General features: G+C 32.4%; 1 protein-coding gene across 1 annotated transcript; it reads right to left on the reverse strand.

Moving 5' to 3' along the window:
* Positions 1-2,560: 2,560 nt before the first annotated feature.
* Positions 2,561-21,210, reverse strand: LOC129222067 (uncharacterized). The gene is made up of 2 exons (XM_054856493.1): positions 21,017-21,210; positions 2,561-6,182 (listed from the first exon to the last, which is right to left on the reverse strand). Exons 1-2 carry the CDS (start codon positions 21,184-21,186, stop codon positions 5,357-5,359), a joined length of 996 nt encoding a protein of 331 aa, XP_054712468.1. The 5' UTR covers positions 21,187-21,210; the 3' UTR covers positions 2,561-5,356.
* Between the last annotated feature and the right edge of the window lie 275 nt (positions 21,211-21,485).

Below are 21,485 nucleotides of genomic sequence, written 5' to 3' on the forward strand. Positions count from 1 at the left end.
CTCGTAGACAGAATTTTTGAGGGCAAATAAATAAGTCGCTAAAAATTGCCTTTAAAGTTCATTTGTTATAATTTGAACTGTTTTTGACTTCCTAGAATATATTTTAACACACACACAAATAGTTACCATTCATCCATTCATTATCTTATTAAGGCATAAAATTATGATTTTTTTTTTTTTTTTTTTTTTTTTTTTTTTTTAAGTTTGAGCAGGATAAAGCTTTGTCATTCTATTTTTGCACTTTGATCAAGGAATTTCTCCAAGAAAACGGGAAGATCAAAGTGTTCTTCTAAATGTAAAATTTAAAATACCGTAACACCATACAACTTTAGACCACTTTATGTGTATTTTTCTTCATATTTTCTTTATTTTTTGCCAAAAAAGGTTGAGAATTTAACCTTACACTACCATACATGTCAGCTGTAGAGTGACGTTTGAAAAAAAAAATCTAAATTTGACATAAAGGGAGAGGGAATTTTTTTTGTATAGTCGTATAAAGTTTGCACATGGTGGTTACAACTTTAGATAACCTCATATTTTCCTTGATATGCATTGCTAAACCGCTATAGTCTGAAGCTACAATGCATAGTCGTTCTGTTCCAATCGCGTACACTGCAAAAATTAAAAAAAAAAAAAAAATTGTACTTACTTTTTCCGATTTATAAATTTTTTTATACTTTTTGAGTCAATTTCAGGTTTTCTTAAACAAAATCAATTGTGAAAAATACAATATTTTATTCAGATATATAAATATGAACGTTAGATAGTCTGAAAAGCAATTAGTAGGTACCTACTCCTGGATTTTATTTATTTATTTATTTTACAAGATCATTTTTGTTAATCTTTTTTTTTTTTTTTTTTTGCAGGGGCTTGATAAAAATTTTGTCCCAATTGGGTAAGTTTCTTCGCTGTCGCAATATTTTGTTTTTGTGCCAAATGACATCGGAGGAATGAGACCAACACCAAAATTTACCCTTTTTTGCCTTCCTTGTTGAAATTTGGTTACTCCTGATTTCTTGAATCACCTTCTCCATCAGTTCAGGCGAAAAGTTGAGGTAAGGACGACAGCCTATCTTCTTTCTTTTCCCTGGATTCATATCTAAATTCAAAGAAAACCTGAAAACTAAAAAACTGCTCAAGACAATACAAAATTGTTCGCAAAATATTGACAAATGACAGTAAAAATGGGTGGTCTAAAGTTGCGACTCGAATTCCCATATTTTGTTTACTTTGAAACGACAAGTAAACAAAGCAACATCAGGATTCGCCGATAAGGCTAGATCATATTAAATACCCAGGCCCGGATTTAGGGGAGGGCAGGTGGGGCTACTGCCCCTGGGCCTCCACAACAAAGGACCCCACAATAAAATTTTTACGAAATATCCTAACTTTCACGGGTCGAAAATATCGGATATATACATATATATTACAATATTCGGATATATATCAAAGGATCGGATATTTTCAAAAATATGATGATCTTTTCGAACCCTGATTAGGGGCCTCCACTCCTTTGTTGCCCCGGAGCATCCACACTTCTAAATCCGGCCCTGTAAATACCTGAGTAACTAAGTAATAAACTTGTCTTCAAAGAATTCAATCGGTAAATATAGGTTGTAAAGGAGACTTAGAGTAGAGAGCTTAAGCAAAAATGTCAAAAAAAAAAAAAAAAAAAACTCCCAACACAAATGAATGTTGACACGAGAATGATAACACTGGAGCTTGGGGTAAACAACATGAACTTCGCTGGACAACACTTGCGAACCTACTGAATTTTTTTTAAAGACTTTAGCTTTGCTTCAACGACCACTACGTGGCACACACTACCAGATTTCTTCAATGGTCTAAAGTTGCAACACTGATCTAAAGTTGCATGGTTTTACGGTAACTCTGTCATAGATAACCGATTCCCCCATTGCTTTCATTAAATGATTCAGTCATCTTTTATAACCAATATCCTTTTGCTCAATTCTTTAGCTAAATGACTAAAGATACATTCATATTCATTCATGAAACTTCAATTACTAGAAACGCTTTCATAAAACAGCCATATTCTTGCAGACGCTAATTCAGAAGGGGGGGGGGAGTGGCGTCACAGGGGTTATGCCCCCCTTATATTTCGAAAAACACAATCACTTCTTAAGCTACCCTTAGATCATTGGTCTCTCTCAATAACGGTCTAAGAAGTGACCAACTACTGCCTTAAGCTGCCTTAGGGACTTATATTTCGAAAAACACAATCACTTACTTTCAGGGATAACTTTTTTTTGTTACTGCCTAATATACCAGCATCAATAACGCATTTTGTAAGTGCGTAGCTTGCTAAAATTGAGTAAGTACCTTTGTTCTTGAAAAATAAAAACAAAATAATAACGTTAAATTGCAGACTTTATCTTCCAGTTAATTTAAATTTGTTCTTTATAAATTTAATTCGTCAACATAATTTTGAAAGAATCTTTTTTTTTTTGTTCTACATTAAAATTATCCTATTAAATTTGAACATACAACACCAAAGCATTAAACAAAAAAATTTTATTATAAAAATATTACACAACATGTCTCACAACAGAAAACAGCACTTATTCGATGGCACATTTGAACAATAGATGAAATCATACAAAAATATTCTCACAAAAAAAATACGGTGGTTTATATCTACAATATGCATAGATGTTTTCAAAAAATCTCAAAGAGATGCATTCAAAAAATCAAATAACAACGAGCAATATAAAAGTGAAGAATGTTAGAAAATATCTATAAAAAAAATAATAATCTAACTAATTACTAAAATCAACTTTAATAATAAATTTTAATTTAGTAGTCATTTTCAAGAAAATTTATAAGTTAGGTATGAAATTATTGAAATAATTTATAAGTAACTTATTTCCTTTACTGCTACGTAAATTAAACAAAAGTCGCTCAATTATTTCTCAAAAATCCCTAATTAAAAACATTAATTGGTTTAATTTCACACTATATAGCTTTACTTACATTATTGATTTCTCGTGCAAAGCTAAAATGTTACAATAGTGGATCTAGAAAGATTGTTTTAAGTAAAGCAGTTCTGAATTTGAAAAAAAAAAAATAATAATAATTTTGCATGAAATTACTCAAGGTGATTGAAGGGCCTCGGGTTCGATCCCCGCTGTGAAATAAATGTATAGCTTCTGTTTAAAGAACAGTAACTTTTCATGCTTTGTGTTTAAAACATAGATCAGATGAAGTGCTTTAGTTAGGCAGAAATATTTGTGGGAGCACTTACGTAAAGAGTTAATACTACTAGGCTTTTTGAAGGTGTAAAAATACTTCTTGACACATTTAGAGGAGTGAACTTAATTTGGAGGAGCGAAACATACGTAAACAATCAAAATCATATCAGTGAGCAACGTCATGAAAAACTAGGCTTCTAACCAGCAGTGATGCTCTCATCAATTTTTCTGTGGGTATGCTCCCAGTTATCCATTATGCACAATATGTGTATACGATTATAAGGCGTTCAAAAGGAATTGCTTTATTATTTGTTAAGAAATACAAAGAAATAAAATTATTTGTAGGAAAATGTGATTAACATAAATATATTTTTTTGCATTAGGAAAATTTAAAAATACGATGATAAAACTTGATTTTAAATGAAAATTTTTGAAGCTTGAGGGTATACGCTATGTGTCTAAAAAATGTTTGAGAGTATACGGCGTATATGAAGTATACCCTATGGGAACATCACTGCTAACCAGGAAACCATACGACAGTGTAATAATGAAAAAAATTAACTAAATAGCAATTGAAAGAGCATAGTAAAACATGTTCCTGGACGTGTAAATTCTTTGCCCTCGTATCCCCGTTATCAAAATAAGGTCTTAAAGTCTGCTGAAATTTCAAAAAACGTCGCCAAATTTACGAGTTTCGGTGATTAATGGAAGATATTTTTCACATGCTTTGCAGATGGATATGCCACATGCAGGCGGCGGAATCGGGTACCTTCAATTTCTGACCAAGTCTTAAAATTTGGAGCTTTTCTTAAAATTTCGGCACATATTAAGACCATATATCTCGATAACAGGGGTATGATGGCAAAAACAGTTTTTTTTTTTTTTAAATAAAAAATGTTTCAATATGTTTCTGATTGATGCCTATTCAAACTACCTATTTAAACTATTTTTTTTATTACACTATTCGTGTGGTTGCCTGCTTAAAGTAGAAGTGCAGATGGCAGGGAAAGAAGTGCGCTATTTTGATTTTTTCTCTCTTTATTTGAGTTTTTGAATGATTAATACTCTGAATTTGAAAAAAAAATAATCAAATGCAATAAATTAAAAATTTCAATTTCTTCATTCTCTGCAATTTTAATTTTTTAATTTGAAATGCAATTCCTGAAAACACAATGGACCCAAGTTTTGAGCCGTATTTTCGATTTTTAATGAGTGAAATAGCTTGTAGAGACTTTTAAAATATATTTGCGCGCAAGTCTCTATAAGTAGAAGTATTAGCACAACCAGAATTTTCTTACCATACAAATTAGTAATTCACTTACATTAAATAATATATCTGTACCTCAGAGCTAGAAGGATATAAGTCACACTATGGTAATTTTACAGGAGAGAAGAAAAACTTTTTTTCTGGCACATGCAAAGGAAAGGATGCACCATCTTTTAATCCACGCAAAAAATTGAAAAGGATTTTTTAAAAAGAATTGCGTTCACATGGCTCGATGCGGAATAAGCTTCTACATAATAATGAACTAATAAATAGAGAATCGCCATTTTCGGACTTACGTCAGTCTGGCTCTGAGTTACAGATATTAGGATCGGCAATATGTGTTAAAACTAAAGGTTCTAGCGGTCGTCCTCTCTTCCTGCTCCCCTGAGCTGAAGTTATTATAATCTTATTAGTCGCATGATTAATGTGGATAAGATCACGGCATTGTGAATAAAAGAGCAGCACATTTTCTCTTTTTTGACAGCATTGTCTGCAAGCATTCCTAAAACATCCAACTTCTAAACAATTACACTAATTTCAAGAACGATTTAAATAATAAAAGAAAGAAGAAAGATTTAAATAATAAAATATATGCAATCACTTGTAAAGCATAAGATGGCAACTAAAAACAAAATAATGTAATTAACTCAGAAGCACTGTATAACTGCTTCGCTATGTATTAGAACATAACAATATCTTACGTTACTTAAAACTGGAAATTTATTCGTATGAACTAGGATTGAAGATGAGTTGAAACATAAATAGTTGATGAAAAACTATATTGTCATTCTGAAATGCGCAGCATATTTCTTTGGCATTTGTGGCGAATGTATGGTATCACTCACTTTTTGCATGCTTGCCATTCTTTCAAAAGATGAATTCAACCAGATTTAAGATTCGTGGAAATGAACTTTTTAGCAATTTTTGTCAGCTGAAGATCTTTTTTGTCTGCCATGTCTAATCTCCATCGGAATAAGTCATTAAACAAAGATCGTGGTGTTTCATATTGAACCACATACAGAAAAACGAATCGCATTAAAGAGTTACACACCCAGTCAATCCAATTCATGGATACAGGACAAGGGACATCCACTAACTCATGAATAAATATTGCCATAGATTCCCAAGTAAGAAGAATATCAATCATGCTCAACGCAGTGACTACGTTCTTGGCCATGCTTACAGAGGAAGGATCAGCAACCTTCACTCGTGATCTGTACTCCTTTTCCAGTAAGCTTTTGCAAGCCGTTAGCACCTGATCATAAGTACCATCACACAGATTGTACCTGTCTTCGATTCCCAACAGGTATCCGATGACTCTCCAGAAGTGGATAAGGGAATCATATTCTTCATCAGTACATCCATGGAGCCCAACTTTCGACCTGAACATGACCATGGGGCCCACGAAAGCCCACTGCGTCACAGCCATGTCCCACTGCGAAACGTAGACAACACCATCATTCCTTTCAGCCATTCTTTTGGCGACTCGGGCATGCATGGCACGGACAGTAGCCAGAGATTTGTGAGCGGGGTCATTGACGTCCCACACATCACCTTCGTACCATTTCTGGGTATGTCGGATGGTGAGGAGATATCTGTGGAAGAGGGATGTTTTGCTTTCTGATTCACCTGTTGACCTTAGAGTCTTGATGTTCTTCGTAAAATAAAAGGACAGCAATAGACCGCAAAGATGACTGAAATTCACGCTGTAAAAAAAGGGGGCATTTATAAGTAAACAGATTGTAAATCATCAATAAAACTATTTTAAATAGTAAAATCTAAAACCAAAAAGGTATTTTTGGCAATTTCTATCAGTATTAAGTAAACAGCACACATGGCGCAGCATTGCCTATTGCCTCTATTAAGGCTATTGTGCCAAAAAACCCAATAGAACCAAACAGCAACTGTACACAACTTTTCACTGTTACAATATGCATTCATTAATATAATTTTACTTTAATAGCACCTTAAAAAAAGAAATAGTGCGAAAGCAATCCTTAATGCATAAACTACACTATTTTATATTTCTAATAGAGATACTTAAGTTTTACAGTTTGAAGTATTGGAGCATTGTAAACTTTCAAAATCATTTTTAGTTGGATGAAATAGGAATTAATTTAAATAATTAGATCAACAACGTAGCGTTTAGAAATAAGTTTCGAGATGGTTATAATTCTGAGAAATGTAATTTGGAAATAAAATACAGCATATCTATAGAAAGAAAAATAATACATACTACCCAAGAATTTTTATTATTTTGCAGACTCAACCGTATTATTTTGTTATAGAATACGAAATGAATCACAATAAAATTTTGTACAGTGCAACTGCTTTCTGAGAATAGGTTTTGGTTCTTGAACACAAAAAACAAAAATTTTGCTGAAAACACTTTGACAACCTAAAACCGAAGGTCGAACGAACTTTAAAAGAAAGAAAACAGTCAAGTTCAATGGGGTGGTTTCCTTCAGTCAAAAGTACTTTTAGTCATTGAAATGGATAGAATAAGCAAAAAAAAAATACATGGACCCAGAAAATACTTTCATTTTCCCAACAGTTTTTTCAAATGAATTTTTTAAAATGTTCGATTTTTTAAACAAGGCGTGGTCTTTATGACGACACAAATGATGCAATTTGTGGCGCATCTTTCAACCGCATTTCCACGTTATGACAACCAAGCAGCGAATTAAAATTGCGCTCTACGCTTACTATCAACCATATCGTTGCCAATACACGTGAGCAAAGATGCGAATTAAATATTTTGTTCTGTGAATGGCAACATTGAATGGCATTTCATCATTTGTGATGTCACACGAGAGAAGTGTAAACAATGAAAGCGTGGCCGTGGTAGCCTGATCGGTAAGGCATTGGACTCGGGACCGGAGGGTCTCGGGTTCGATCCTCACTGGTCGAAGACCCACCGTCGTCATTAATGGTGACTGGGCGACGTTAAATATGCTCGTGATCACAATGTCCTCCAAGTGAAACGATACCTCTGGGGGTGCCAGACTAGGAAGTTATTCGGCTCCTGGCCTGGTTCTAAATTGTCTCTCGATCTGTCCATAGATGACACCATCATCTATTGTGTTGTCTTTGTGCTGTCCTGGGAAAACAAAATCCTGGAAACAATGAAAGCGCACCGATTTAAGTATTTTTTTTTTTTAATATTAAACTTAAATAAATTATTTAAAAAATAGTCAGTTTCTATGTTTTTAAGCATGCTCTTTCAGAAAAAAATACTTTTAAAATTTTCGAAACGACCCCATTCAGTTATTTCGATTTTAGCCAACATTTTATCGTACAACACTTAATTAAGTTCTAACTCAGTTAAAAAATAAGAAAGGTGAACTTCCAACGGATTTAGGAGCTGGTTTAGAGTATTTATTTGTGTCTTAGTCTAGAAATATTCATAGTATGCAGTGAATTCTTTATATCCCACTCACTTTAATTTGAATATTTTTTCGCTTTAATCTTCATTTAGACTTTTTATTTCAATCAATTTTTCACAAAAATAATCGAGCCTCCCCCTCCCCAAAAAAAAGATTCGATTAATATATACTACAAAATAGTCCTTAATGGAAAATTTTCCACGAAAATCAAGAAAATTAAAATATTCTAAGCAAATGTTTTGAGTTGATTACAATCAAAATGACTGTCTTTTACTGTGGCAATGGTTTAACATCAATACAACAACATTGTAATTCACAAGGAAGTTAGTACGATAAAGATCCGAACAAGATTATAAATTGCAGCATCACATTTTAATTGCAACATCTTAAACGTGTGCTGTCGACATCTTGTATCAATGTGTATTGGATACCTGCTCTTGACCTTTCCTTTCGCCTTCAATAACAGCGTTTAATGACCTCTACCATCGAGGAAAAGAATACCTGTTTTCTGACCTTAGCATTTTTCCTAACGTCCTTCGGTGTATAAGGTTAATCACAGTTCCAGTGTGGTAACATGTCGAAATTTTGTGGTGTCTGTCATTTTATATTTTGGTTCATTCAATCCCTGAGTACGACTATAGGGTAACATTCGACTCTCTGTTCTGGTTTTAGGAATTACATTAAAATAACCCCGGGGTTTTGAAGCAAATTTTTAAAATACAATCATGCAATTAGGTTAATGTTACATACGCGTGCATGAAAATTGATTTATTAATACTTAATACATTTCAATGTGTTTCGTGTTTAGGGTGCGGTGCACATTTCAACGGTAAACAACTCCTTCCTATGTCGAGAACTTTGGTCCTCACCTTCCAATCAACTTGCTCCAGAATCGAACACAGAATGCGTCCTCTACACTAGGGGTGTACCAATCAAACGCCGATAATCGTTAATCGGAAATAATTAGCCAGTTTGCAGATTATTTTTTAATCTGTCAATTTTCACCGATTAATCGAGCGATTTTTTTAAAACTTAAAATTACTTTTGTTTAGTAAACATAAACAACGTCAAAAAAGCACAAATTTGCAGATTACTGCGTACACGTGTTTCGGCGTTTCAGGAAACGCCTTTCTCAATGCAAAAAAAAAAAAAAAAAAAAAAAAAAAAAAAAAAAACAGAGCTTATGGATGAAAAGACATCCGACAAAAGATGGCTATTCATCCATAAGCTCTTTACTTTTTGCATTGAAAAAGGCGTTTCCTTAAACGCCGAAACACGTGTATGCAATAATCTGCAAATTTGTGCTTTTTTGACGTTGTTTATGTTTACTTTACTGTTCAGCATAAAGGTATTTATTTATCTTACTTTTGTTTGCCCGAAACTATTAATTATGCTGATGAATGAGTTCACAAGCAATAAATAAATAAATTTTGGCCTTTTGATTGAGAAAATAGTGAATACTGGAGGAACTCCTGTCAAAGGTCCAGTTAACTCTAGGGTTCCATAGAACCAGGTTGAGGAATACTGCACTATACCATTAATAACATAGAATGGGAGGAACTTTTGTTAGTTTTCGAAATTTTTTGCGTCAAGATACAAGTAGGCTATATAGAAAAAAGAAAAAAAATCATTCAAAAAATTTCCTGCTGTTGCTTATGGAGAACAAGAAGCAAAAATTCAACACTGAAAAATTGTTTATTGCCATTTTTGCAAGTACAGCATTATGGAAATTTCATTGCAACATGAATGGGGTCGTTTCCAAAATTTTAAAAGTATTTTTTTCTGAAAGAGCATGTTTAAAAACATAGGATCTGACCATTTTTTTAAATAATTTATTTAAGTTTAATATTTTTAAAAAATTACTTAAAGCGGTGCGCTTCAATTGTTTACATTTTTGTCGTGTGACATCACAAATGATGAAATGCCATTCAATGTTGCCATTCACAGAACAAAATATTTAATTCGCATCTTCACTCACGTGTATTGGCAACGATATGGTTGATAGCAAGCGTAGAGCGCAATTTTAATTCAATGCTTGATTATCATAACGTGGAAACGTAGTAGAAAGATGCGCCAAATTGCATCATTTGTGACGTCATAATGACCACGCCTTGCTTGAAAAATCGGACATTTAAAAAAAATAATTAAAAAAACTGTTGGGAAAATGAAAGTATTTTCTGGGTCCATGTTTTTTTTTTTTTTTTGCTCATTCTATCCATTTCAATGACTAAAAGTAGTACTTTTGACTGAAGGAAACCACCCCATTAGGTGTGTGACGAAGCTAGAAATAATATTAAGATTTTCTTTTCCACATCCTGCAGCACGTATGACACACTTTTTAGTCTTCACACTGTGTCAGTAATTTTTAAGTTTTGAATAAGCATTGAAAGTTTATGCAGAATTACATAGATCAATTTCAACCTCATTAATGAGTCTGATGCTGAGCAGTTCCTCGAAAAAGCAGACATTTTGTCCTGCACCTTGCAGTTTCATATTTTCAATTCAAAACTTGTATTAAACAACTCTTTTTTTGCTTAAGAAACTACACATATATTTCTAAGGCAAAAAATTTAATTTATTACATTTTTTAAATATTGTTTTTGAACAAAAATATTGACCTGTGCACATGCAGGATATCTGATTTCCTGTGGAATGGACCCACTATTTGTTTCTCTTTGAAAATAAAAACAAAAATTAATTCACAGGAAAGCAAAGAATGTATTTCCTAAAAGATATGCAGTAGTAGATTTGGAGGATATTTTGCGAGCATTGAGAAATCTAAAACTGATGTACAAATTCACGCTACAGGTAAAACTTCATTTTAAAAATAGCAATTTAAACAGATCGTCTTTTTGGGAAAGAACAATCCCACTCGTGAAAACACAATCACATAAGGCGGTGAGAAACAAAGGGATGTAAATGGCAAAATTGAAAAATTTAGAGATAACCAGTACAAATGGTAGGTGAACTACTCCTCTGTCTTGGGGCAAAAAGATAGTACTAGTTGCCCTGGTAGGTGCTGTGTACAGTATGATTTAGAAAAACTTTTCAATGATAGCCTATTTACGACATTATCTCTAAACGCGTTTTACTCAAAGTTTGAAAATGTCCACTTTCTTCCCTTTGCTTCTCACTGTCTCATATGTGACTTTTGCAGTATTTACAATAAAAGTTGAATCCAATCGTTGAACGCAATTATCCTACCATATCATATTCGCTAAGATTACTACACAAAATAACTATTGAAAAAATAAACAAATAAAAAGAATGTTTCAATAGCAAAGGGTAAATTTGGTGCGTTGACAATATGGTTTTAATGTTTGACTTCATATGTATCAGACTTAAGGGGTTGCATTATCTTCACTTCATTAAAAAAAAACTTAAGTAAAATCAATTATTTTTTGAAACCTTTGTTGTGCATTGTTTGTCCAGTGGCGTAGTAAGCAAACTTTTTTTTCGAAGGTTAATAACAGAGTGCTCACTTTTATCAAAAACTATAAATAAATAAATTTGATTTTACATGTTTTAAATAGTTTGAAGTTTTAAAATAAGCATAGTTTGTCCATTTTTAGGTAACCTTAAATATTCTCCTCCTCTTCTCAACTATTCTGTTACAATCGAAATTACATATAATAGCATCAATGGATAGGGGAGACTTGGGATACTTGATCCCAAGGGATACATGATCCCATTGCCAAAAATGTACCAAAATTATTAAGTAGAGATTTGAAACCTGACAATTATATTAAAATTATACTTGTACATAAAAAGTGGCAACATTTTGTTTTTTGTTTCAGCCATTTTGTTTTAACTCAAGAAATGATCGTCTGAATGTGACAAGGGATTTTTTTTTTATGAAAGTATTCCGAAGTTTACATTATCCGTTAAATACCACTTAAAAAAAATTCTGAAGTGTAATGCTAAAGTATAGACAGTCTTTAATAATTGAGACATATTTTTAGTAAATTACCACTGATTGTTAATAATAGAACAAGTATATTTGTAAAAATCGCATTTTAGGGATACAGTGGCTCCCAAAAGTGTTCGTACACTTTGAAATTTTTTAGTAAAACCAAAATAACTCGAAACTGAATTCGAATATGAAGTCCAATATTTTTTCACATCTTTCCTATGTCATTCTAAATACAAACCATTGGTTTTTTTCAAAATATTGACGGATCTTCTTTTTAAATGGGCCAGAAAACGAAGAGACGGAGAAATAACACGCCACAAAAGTCATCGTACACTCAAATATTTTCGAATAAATTCATGATTAAATTTATCATATGGCGTTTTATTAATATTTTTGCATTGTGTTGACCCTTATAAGTTATTTGGCTTTACTTTTTTGTTTATTTATTCCTTAATATTGTGCTTATTACTATAAAATGGCTGGTATTCGTAAAAAACAGCAAATTAATACCATTTAAAATTTGAATTTTTTTCCCACAGTAGCGGTAAATTGGTTTGAAATGTCTCTAATGTAGTTAACTTATTTGCTTGTATAGTAAAGTGCTTGATAAGATGCTTTAAAGAAAGAAATCGGACCGAAAACAAGGCACGAAAAGGTCAACCGGCAAAGTTGACAAAACGTAATCGGAGATTTAAAGTTGAAAAATTTATGAAAAATACACATTTAAGTGCTGTAAAAGTTTCTGCAGAGTTAAGTGAAACATTTTACATTTAATTTTCACCTAAAATTTTCGTCAAGTCCTCTTCCCGCAGAAATTTTCTCGGTCGCGCGAAAAACAGAAAACTTGCGCTTTTTGTCGCAAAATCAATGATATATAAGCTCAAAACGTTTTAGAATTACGTCTTACTTACAGATAAAAATTAATTCAACATTTTTGGTTAAATTGTTGTATAATTGTAAGTCGAAGAAAAAATTAGGAACTTTATCTTTAGAACTTAGTTGAATCAGTTAATCAGGACGGTGGAGGTGTTCTAGTGTGAGGGTGCATATCAGCATCAGGACTTGGTAGTTTTGAATTTTTTGATGAAATAATGAATCATGCTGTTCCTTTAAATATTTTAAAAACCAATTTTGAACTCTTAGCCAAAGATTTGGTTATTGGAAACAACTTTGTTTTTTATCAAGATAACGATAAGAAGCACTCGGTTTTCAACATTTGCGTCTAGTGCCTCGAAAATTGTCCTAAAGTATAGAAAATACCCCCTCAATCTTCAGATTTTAACTTAATGTAACGTATTTGGAGATATCTGGAGGCTAGATTACGAAAATAGGGCTTTAAAACGAAAATTGAGCTAGAAACAGTAAGACTCGAAGTGTAGTTGAACACTTACTCTGAAATTACGCAAAAAAAAAGAAAGAAAAAGAATGAAATCTATTCCCAGACGTTTAAAAGGTGTTATGAATACTGTATGATATTCTACTAATAATTAACTTAATCAAAAGTTAGATTATTCAATAATATATATACATTTTATAAAGTATACGAAGACTTTTGTGAGATAAAATTTCCGGCACTTTTGGGTTTTTGATTTTTAAAAAATTAAGTTTTAATATTTTTTAAAAACTTTTCATGGAGTTTTGTTAAAAATTGATCATAGATCTTATAATTAAATACCTATTAAGAAATATTATTTCTAACCAATGGATTGGGGCCTGTTTCTTTGAAAGTCGAAGGTGTACGAAGACTTTTGGGAGCCACTGTAATTTATACCTTCGCTTTTAGGGATACATGATCCCAGAGATCAAGTATCCATACGACAATATAAACACGATGAAAACAATATAAATGTTGTTTACTTAGTTGACATTAACTTTAAACATTCAAAACCATGTTACCATAATAAAATTTATCATAATTTGAGTGATAGATTTAAACAAGCACTACTGTAAATATGCTAAACAATTGAACTATCAGTTCGCACTTGTAACCCACATAACACCTCAAACATCTAAATACAAACTAACTCTACTGATAAATTATGTTCTGATCAGCCAAATGAGTTTGAACAAGTTGAAATAGATGTCAAATTTTTGTTTGAAAGAAAAAATAAATGATTTTACTATAGTTGGATTTAAAACAAAAAAGTTGCTCATTATGTTGACCATTTAGCGGATAGAATGCTAAGTTGGATTTCTAGAATTTGAAATAAGTTAAATGAAGCGAAAAGGTAATATGTTTAATCAATCTATTTTTCCTGAAAAATTGACAAAATGTGTTAAGCTGCACACATCCAGTTGGGTTGAGCGGAACTTTAAGAATTACAACAAACGAATTGTTTGCATTTGACTTTTCGGGTTTTGAAAACGTATAAGCTAGGCTTTCTTTTTTATGAGTACACTGACACGTAAATTTTTCTTCCATCTTTTTAAAAATTAATTCAAATGACGAAACTATTCATTTTATTATTGCAAGACAAGAAGCAAATAAGATGATTTCGTGCTTGTCATCCTATTTTTTTTTATTTGTTGTAATTTTAGCTTTATTACGCTACTTTAAAAAAATTATTAGCTTTATTTATAATATAGTATTTTTTTTTGTTCACAACTGTATTGGATAATAAGTAACTAATCAAAAGCATCATAAGTTCATGAAAGTTGTGTACATTTTTTTTTTACAAATGTCTAGTGAAACTATGTTATTTTGTGTTCACATTATTATAATCTAATAAAGAAAATTAGAAACTGTGATTTTTTTAGAAACATTATTTAGAAAACTAAAATCCCTAAATAAATTGCCGATCTAATGAAAAGTCTATGTATTTTCTCAGTGGGATCAAGTATCTCCCATGAAGGATCATGTGTATCCCTTGATATGGGGATACATGATCCCTTTATGAAATTTTTGAAAAAAAATATTTTACCAAAACTATCTGTTTCATTTCAACTAAAAAAAATATTGTCAGATAGAGGAAAAAATTACCTTTGTTCACGTAGTAAAAAAAAAAAAAAAAAAAAAAAAAAAAAAAAAAAAAAAAAAAAAAAAACTGATAATTTGCAGCAAAGAAAAAAATTGAAAACTAAAGTGGGGATCAAGTATACCCAGTCTCCCCTATGTATTGAATACAGAAAAAAAAAACTATCACAGTGAGAGAGAGAGAGAGAAGGTTTTTCCGCAAAGAGAGAGAGAGAGATAGAGAGAGAAAACTATATTTCTCCAAAGTTTAAAACAAAATCTTAAGACATATTTTTGGGAACTTCGTTTTTCTGTCATGTAAAAGCTTGCATATTCTTATTATATAAATAAGTATTATGTAAGTACTTAAGTAAAAATCATGTTTGGTGCTCTACAGCACTAATAAAGGTCTAAAATTTAAAACTTGCTAATATGGGATTCAGACTCGTGGACCCGTACTTGCATTTCATGTACCCCAAATTTTTTCTTTCAGTGATATGAATCCATTGTAGACATCCGTGGACTCCTGAGGGTTCATGTGGACCACTTTGGGATCCACTGGTGTAGTTCGTCTCATCCCCCCCCCCATTTTTGATTAAGGTTTTTGAATTACCTCTTGGGTTTTCAATGAATTTATATGGTGTCCAGTTTTGCACCACTTATCGTCCGGTTTTGAAAAACCATCATTTTGCAAAAGGAAGTCAAAAAATCAGTAATACAAGTAACTAAAATTGAAAATTAAAAAACATCCCGACTGAGCCACAAAATCAAGAGGGAAAATTTAAAAACCTTTTAAAAGCTTTATGCTATTAAAATCAATTACAAGTGTTTTGTTTTATAGAAACTGGCAACAGATAAAAATAGTGCCAACAATGAATTCGGTTACCAATCGTGTGAATAAAGGTTTAGCCGTATTTAAAATCTGCTTTACATAAAACGTTAGGGTCTGGTGGGGTAAAGTGGTCAATGGGGTAAAGTGGTCATACGTCAAATATATGGCTATAACTTGGCAATAAATGTTCGAATGAATGTGAAAATTTTATTTTAGAATAGGGCAGTTGGAAACTACATTTTGAATACAAAATTTTACAACTGGCAAAATTTTATTTGGCAACAAAAAATATTTTGCGTGAATATGAAAAATTTTAAAATCTAAACACCTATTTTAACTTCCTTGGGAAATTTTGTTTAATAGAATTAGGAACAGATTGACTGCACAGGAAGCTTCCTTACATGTATCAAGAACTCTTACTCATTAACAGTAAGCTGAATCTATTTTAAATAATTTTTTTGAACAATTTAAGTAAGATGGGGTGGAGTGGTCATAATATTAGGCTTAACGAATATTGTTCTTCAAATGTCACTTAATCTTTAAGTATAAGGCAGATACAAATTAAATATTAATTTAACTTCATATGTATTGTTTTTATAGTAAACGGGGTTAAATATACTTGTATATGCGTATATATACGCATATATACTCGTGTTCACATAAATGCGCCAATAAATACGTATATGGGTATCTGCAAGTATTTTTTATACATATAGCTATAAATTCTACTATACACGTATATGCTCGCATATACTCGTACATATAAGAACACTTATATACTCAGGTAGACACGTATATACGCGTACGTACTCGAGTAGACACTTACATACAAGCATAAGAAATACAAGTATACAGGGCGAGTTTAAACTCTTGAGCAAATTATTAAAAGGTGTTAGAGGTGAGGATAAGAAGGAAGAATCACATAAGGAACATATGGTCACAAACACAATGCTGACGCGCTACATACACGCAAGGCCAGAAACTGATGGATGCAAAAAGAAGTCACAAATTTATTACACTAAGACGATTTTACACAACATTTTAGGTCTTAAGAAAGTTTTAATGCGGTTGATGAAATTTGCGGCCTGCAGCTGTAATACAAATGTGTCGCATTCACAGATCACTCTCTGTTGCAATAACGAGACTTTTGAAAAACTTTCAGCAATCGCTGCGGCTTTGTTGCGATGCGTGTATTAGAGCTACTACAGGCCGTAACTTCTAACAACTGTTCTAAATATTTCTTAAAAACTAAAATGTTAGGTAAAATCATCTTTGTGCAACAAATTTGTGCCCTGCTTTGTATCCATCAGTTTCTGGCTTTGTGTGCATGTAGCGCGTCAGTAATCGTAATCGTAATTGTGTTTTATCCTACCGTCTTACACCCCTTTGATTTTTGCCCAAGAGCTTGGATTCATTCTGTAGGCCGACATGTATATAAGCGTATATTCTCGTGTATGCATACATGTACTGGAGTATACACGTATATATGCGTATATACTCGTGCTTCCACATTATATATACATGAGTAGACACGTACCCCCAAAGACGCACTGGATGTATCCACGAATTAACTCGTGTATATCCATATTTGTATGTATGTACACTTATATATGCGTATACGTCTATTATACACATATATACTCAAGTATGCACGTATTTTCTCGAGATTCAAGTGCATACGCGCATATGATGTTCGTTTACACGCCTATATACTCGTATATACACGTGACGTGTATAGACATGTGACACGTATGTACTCATGCAGACACGTATACACTCCTGTAGCTAATCATGTATACACACTTATATACTAGTATTTATGCTTATATACTCTTATATACTCGTATATACACGTATATACTTAAGTAGGCACGTGTATGCATGTATCTGATGTATACATGTATCTACTCATATATGAAAGTGTTTACTCGTGTATAACACACAACACGTATATATTCATGTATACGCGCATGTACTCGTGACTATACTTGTAACTATAAAAATAGCCGAAATATACAAGTATTAGGGTTATTTATAATGGTTTTGCATCTATTTTTAACTATGACCACTTTACCCCATGCTATGACCACTTTCCCCCACCCCATGGGGTAAAGTGGTCATAAAAACATAGGGAAAAGAAAGTGCTATAAAACTACTAAAATCAATATTTTTCATCCTAAAATTCAATGTACCGTGTTCTTTAATAATGCAATGTAAAATAACAACAAAAAAAGTTGAAGTGTTTAAAGAATTTGTTGTATTTATTATCCACCTAAGCCGAAAACCTACGATTTTATGACCACTTTACCCCACCAGACCCTATAATTTGAATTCTGTATAACGTGGAAGTTCTAAACACATTCTAACAGACGCAGAAAAAATTACTCTTAACTTTGGTATTAAATTTTTAAATATGTTTTCATTGGCAAAAATTGAGAAAAACATTTTAGAGCTTTTTAATTAATATATACGTTAATTAATGTCATCTGAAGACGAAACCTAGATAAAAACACTCTCGATCAACTCTCCTTTTGAAATTTTTTTTTTCAAAATCGCTCCATCCGTTGAGGCACTAGAGTGCCACAGACAGATAAACAAACACACAGACACGTCAAACTTATAACCCCCTACCTTGTGTGTCGGGGGTAAAAATTACTACTTAACATTAACTACTGTACATTAACTTTTACAAACTCATAAATTTGCCTCTGAAATGTACGCAGACTAATTTTTATCCAAGAAATATCTCTAAAAGTCTTTTAGTTTCACTTCAAAGCTTAAAGTTGCAGTTTTGCTCCACTTTTCACTACTTTAGTAAACCTTTACACCATCTTCATAGAAAATGCGGTTGTTAAATATTATGGAGCGGGTGCTAGATTATTAGATATTTTATTGTTTGTCTTGTCACGTCGAATGTGTTCAAGTATTTTGATCTTTTGATTCCGTGCCAAGGTAAAATAAAGCACCCGAAAGAATTTCATTTTCCTCCGATGAAAATTCGCTTTCGTCTAATGAAAAATATTTTAGTTTTCATTAAAAGGATACATCTCGAATGATTTATTTCAATGTATTTCTCTTTTTACCTTAAGCATACACTGAGATTTTTTTTTTTTTTTTGTCATAATGCATAATAACAGTAGGATACGGATAAGGCTAGATACATTACACAGGACACACGCACACACAGGAACCTAGGGGGAAAATTTATCTCACAATTACTTCCAATGGGGTTGTTTCCTTCAGTCAAAAGTACTACTTTTAGTCAGTGAAATTGATAGAATGAGTAAAAAAAAATAACATGGACCCAGAAAATATTTTCATTTTCCCAACAGTTTTTTTTTTTATTATTTTTTTAAATGTCCGATTTTGAAAATGAGGCGTGGTCTCTATGACGTCACAAATGATGTCCTTTGGCGCATTTTTCACTGCGTTTCCACGTTATGATAATCAAGAAGCGAATTAAATTTGCACTCTACACTTGCTATCAACCATATCGTTATGCCAATACACGTGAGTAAATATGCGAATTAAATATTTTGAGCTGTGAATGGCAACACTGAATGGCATTTCATCATTTGTGATGTCACACGACAGAAACGTAAACAATGAAAGCGCACCAATTTTTTAAAGATATTAAACTTGAACAAATAATTTAAAAAATGGTCAGAGCCTATATTTTTAAGCATACCTTTTCAGAAAAAAATACATTTAAAATTTTGGAAACAACCCCATTCTTTGTTTTACAACTCGTTGTGTATAAGCCTTTCATTTTGGTACTCCAAATATTCATTCATCTCCAGTTATACGTTCATTTAGTAGTTTATCGAAAATAGGCATTATAGCAATAGAACATAAAGGGAAACAATTCCTCTCCTCCTTGATTCTGAAAAATTAATGTTTTTATATGTAAGTGGGCGTGATTTGTACTGTTGCCGATAAAATTTGCATTGAGCGCGCACCTGGGAACAATATATGTAACCACAAATTGCTGCGAAAATTGCAAACGTGTTTTAGAGTTTTGAGAAAATGAAACTGTGACGTTATGTTCTGGATTTAACTCATAATTGGACCGGAATATGTGTCGTTTATTAAAAAAGTGAAGTGTCGACATATCTTTTAAAATGCGTATTTGTTTGCTAAATGGTATCATATTTAGATTTATCTTTTAGTGTAAAACTGTTCACTGTTCTAAAGATAAATACCTAACGACAAACAGTTGTTGAACACTTGTAATTTTGTTCTTAAGGAAAAATTTGCAAAGGGATTTTTATAAATATCCATAGTAAAATAATTTACTAGCGGATAATTCACTTTTACAATCAGCCAAACATATGGATATTTTCGTTTTTGTTCTTTAAATCGGTGATTCTCAGCATGTGGTTCACGAACAGCTAGTGAAACTTAATCTACATCATTTTTATAGTTCTCATTAAATGTATTAAAGAAAACTTTGGGCTTCATCTCATTTCACCAAATATTATTGTTGTGAAAATATTATTTATATCGCATGTGGTCCGCTGCTTACGATTCGGAAGGGTACTAAGTGGTCTCCATAGTGAAAAAGTTGAGAACCACTGCTCTAAAGTAATAATAATTCTTCCAAGGTATTTCGTTAAATTTTGAGGGCAAATAGGAACATTCACGAATTGATGTTGGATCCTATATGCAGTTACACACAGGAGGGGGGGGGGGCATAGTAGCATTTGAGTGGGTTAGAGGGGAGGAACTTCATTCTTCGTTTTCTTTTTTCTGTTCTTCTTATGAAAAAGTTCAAATTTCAGTGAAAGTTAAAGATCTGATCGCTACTCCAGAGCTCGAATACGCTACCTTGCGGTGATTAATAATACTAAAGAGAAAGGTAAAACATTGCATTCCACGTGTTTTCTTTGGGGTAAATTACAGGCTTCAGACAGTTTGTGGTGTAATGTAATTTCAGAAGAATAGAAAAGAAAGCTTCCCACAAACATGATGAAAAACTACTGCCATTCACTAAGCGTCAAAACAAGTTATAAGTTTCGGTGTGTGTTTGTTTTACCTTTTTCGTCCGCCATTACACAGTGGCTGCACCACCCCTATAGTTTATTGGAGTTGCGAAAAAAAACAACTTATTTTCCTGTGATAATATGAGAGATGAACAACCAAAGGTCGTTAAATTCAGCGAGAATTTCAGAAAATTTATGACTTTATCTACAATGAGTATTGCGTTTGTGGGAAGTAATTTACACAATCATATTTTATTTTTATTTAAAACATTTAAATAAAGTTTCAAAACTCTTTTTTTTTTTGGTCTTAAAAGTCAAATTTTGTACATGTTAGAAAATAATGTTCATACGAAGAATTCAATGAAAGAAATTTGTACACACACACGCACATACACAAAAAGAAATCTAATTACTGTATTACATAATGAATCAATTTTAGAATTCTTTCAATGCGTTTCCAAGTCGGATACTTACCATGCAAAATATTCCCTATAAACTTCTTTCGCCTTGTTGAATTTTTTGGCATCGTACCAATCGGGCTTTTTCATAGTGGATATGTCCCCTCCAGGGGTCACTACGTAATCCCCATCCCTTAATTCTTCTAACCTTTTGCAGGCGGGGAGATCTTTCGCATCACTTTCCATCTTTCAGATTCCGCGGCAAAATCACGTTTGTTTACTTCCTCCACATTGCAGGCACATTTTAAATGGTGAAAGTTGATTTGGAACGAGTCCAAACTTTTCCTAGTGATCGCCGGGGAAGAGTCGCCAAGTTGGCGAATGTTTCATTGTTTGTAAACATCGAGTTAAATGTCAATCTTTTCAAAAGAACGATATGTTAAGGGGAAATTTTTCAGAGTTTAATGGCTCATTTGATCATCAAATGAATTGAAGCTCAATGTTTTAATTTTTACATATAGAGGAAAGGGGGCCACATGAGAGTA

The sequence above is a fragment of the Uloborus diversus genome, chromosome 5, assembly GCF_026930045.1.
Source record: "Uloborus diversus isolate 005 chromosome 5, Udiv.v.3.1, whole genome shotgun sequence".
Lineage (NCBI taxonomy): Eukaryota > Metazoa > Arthropoda > Arachnida > Araneae > Uloboridae > Uloborus > Uloborus diversus.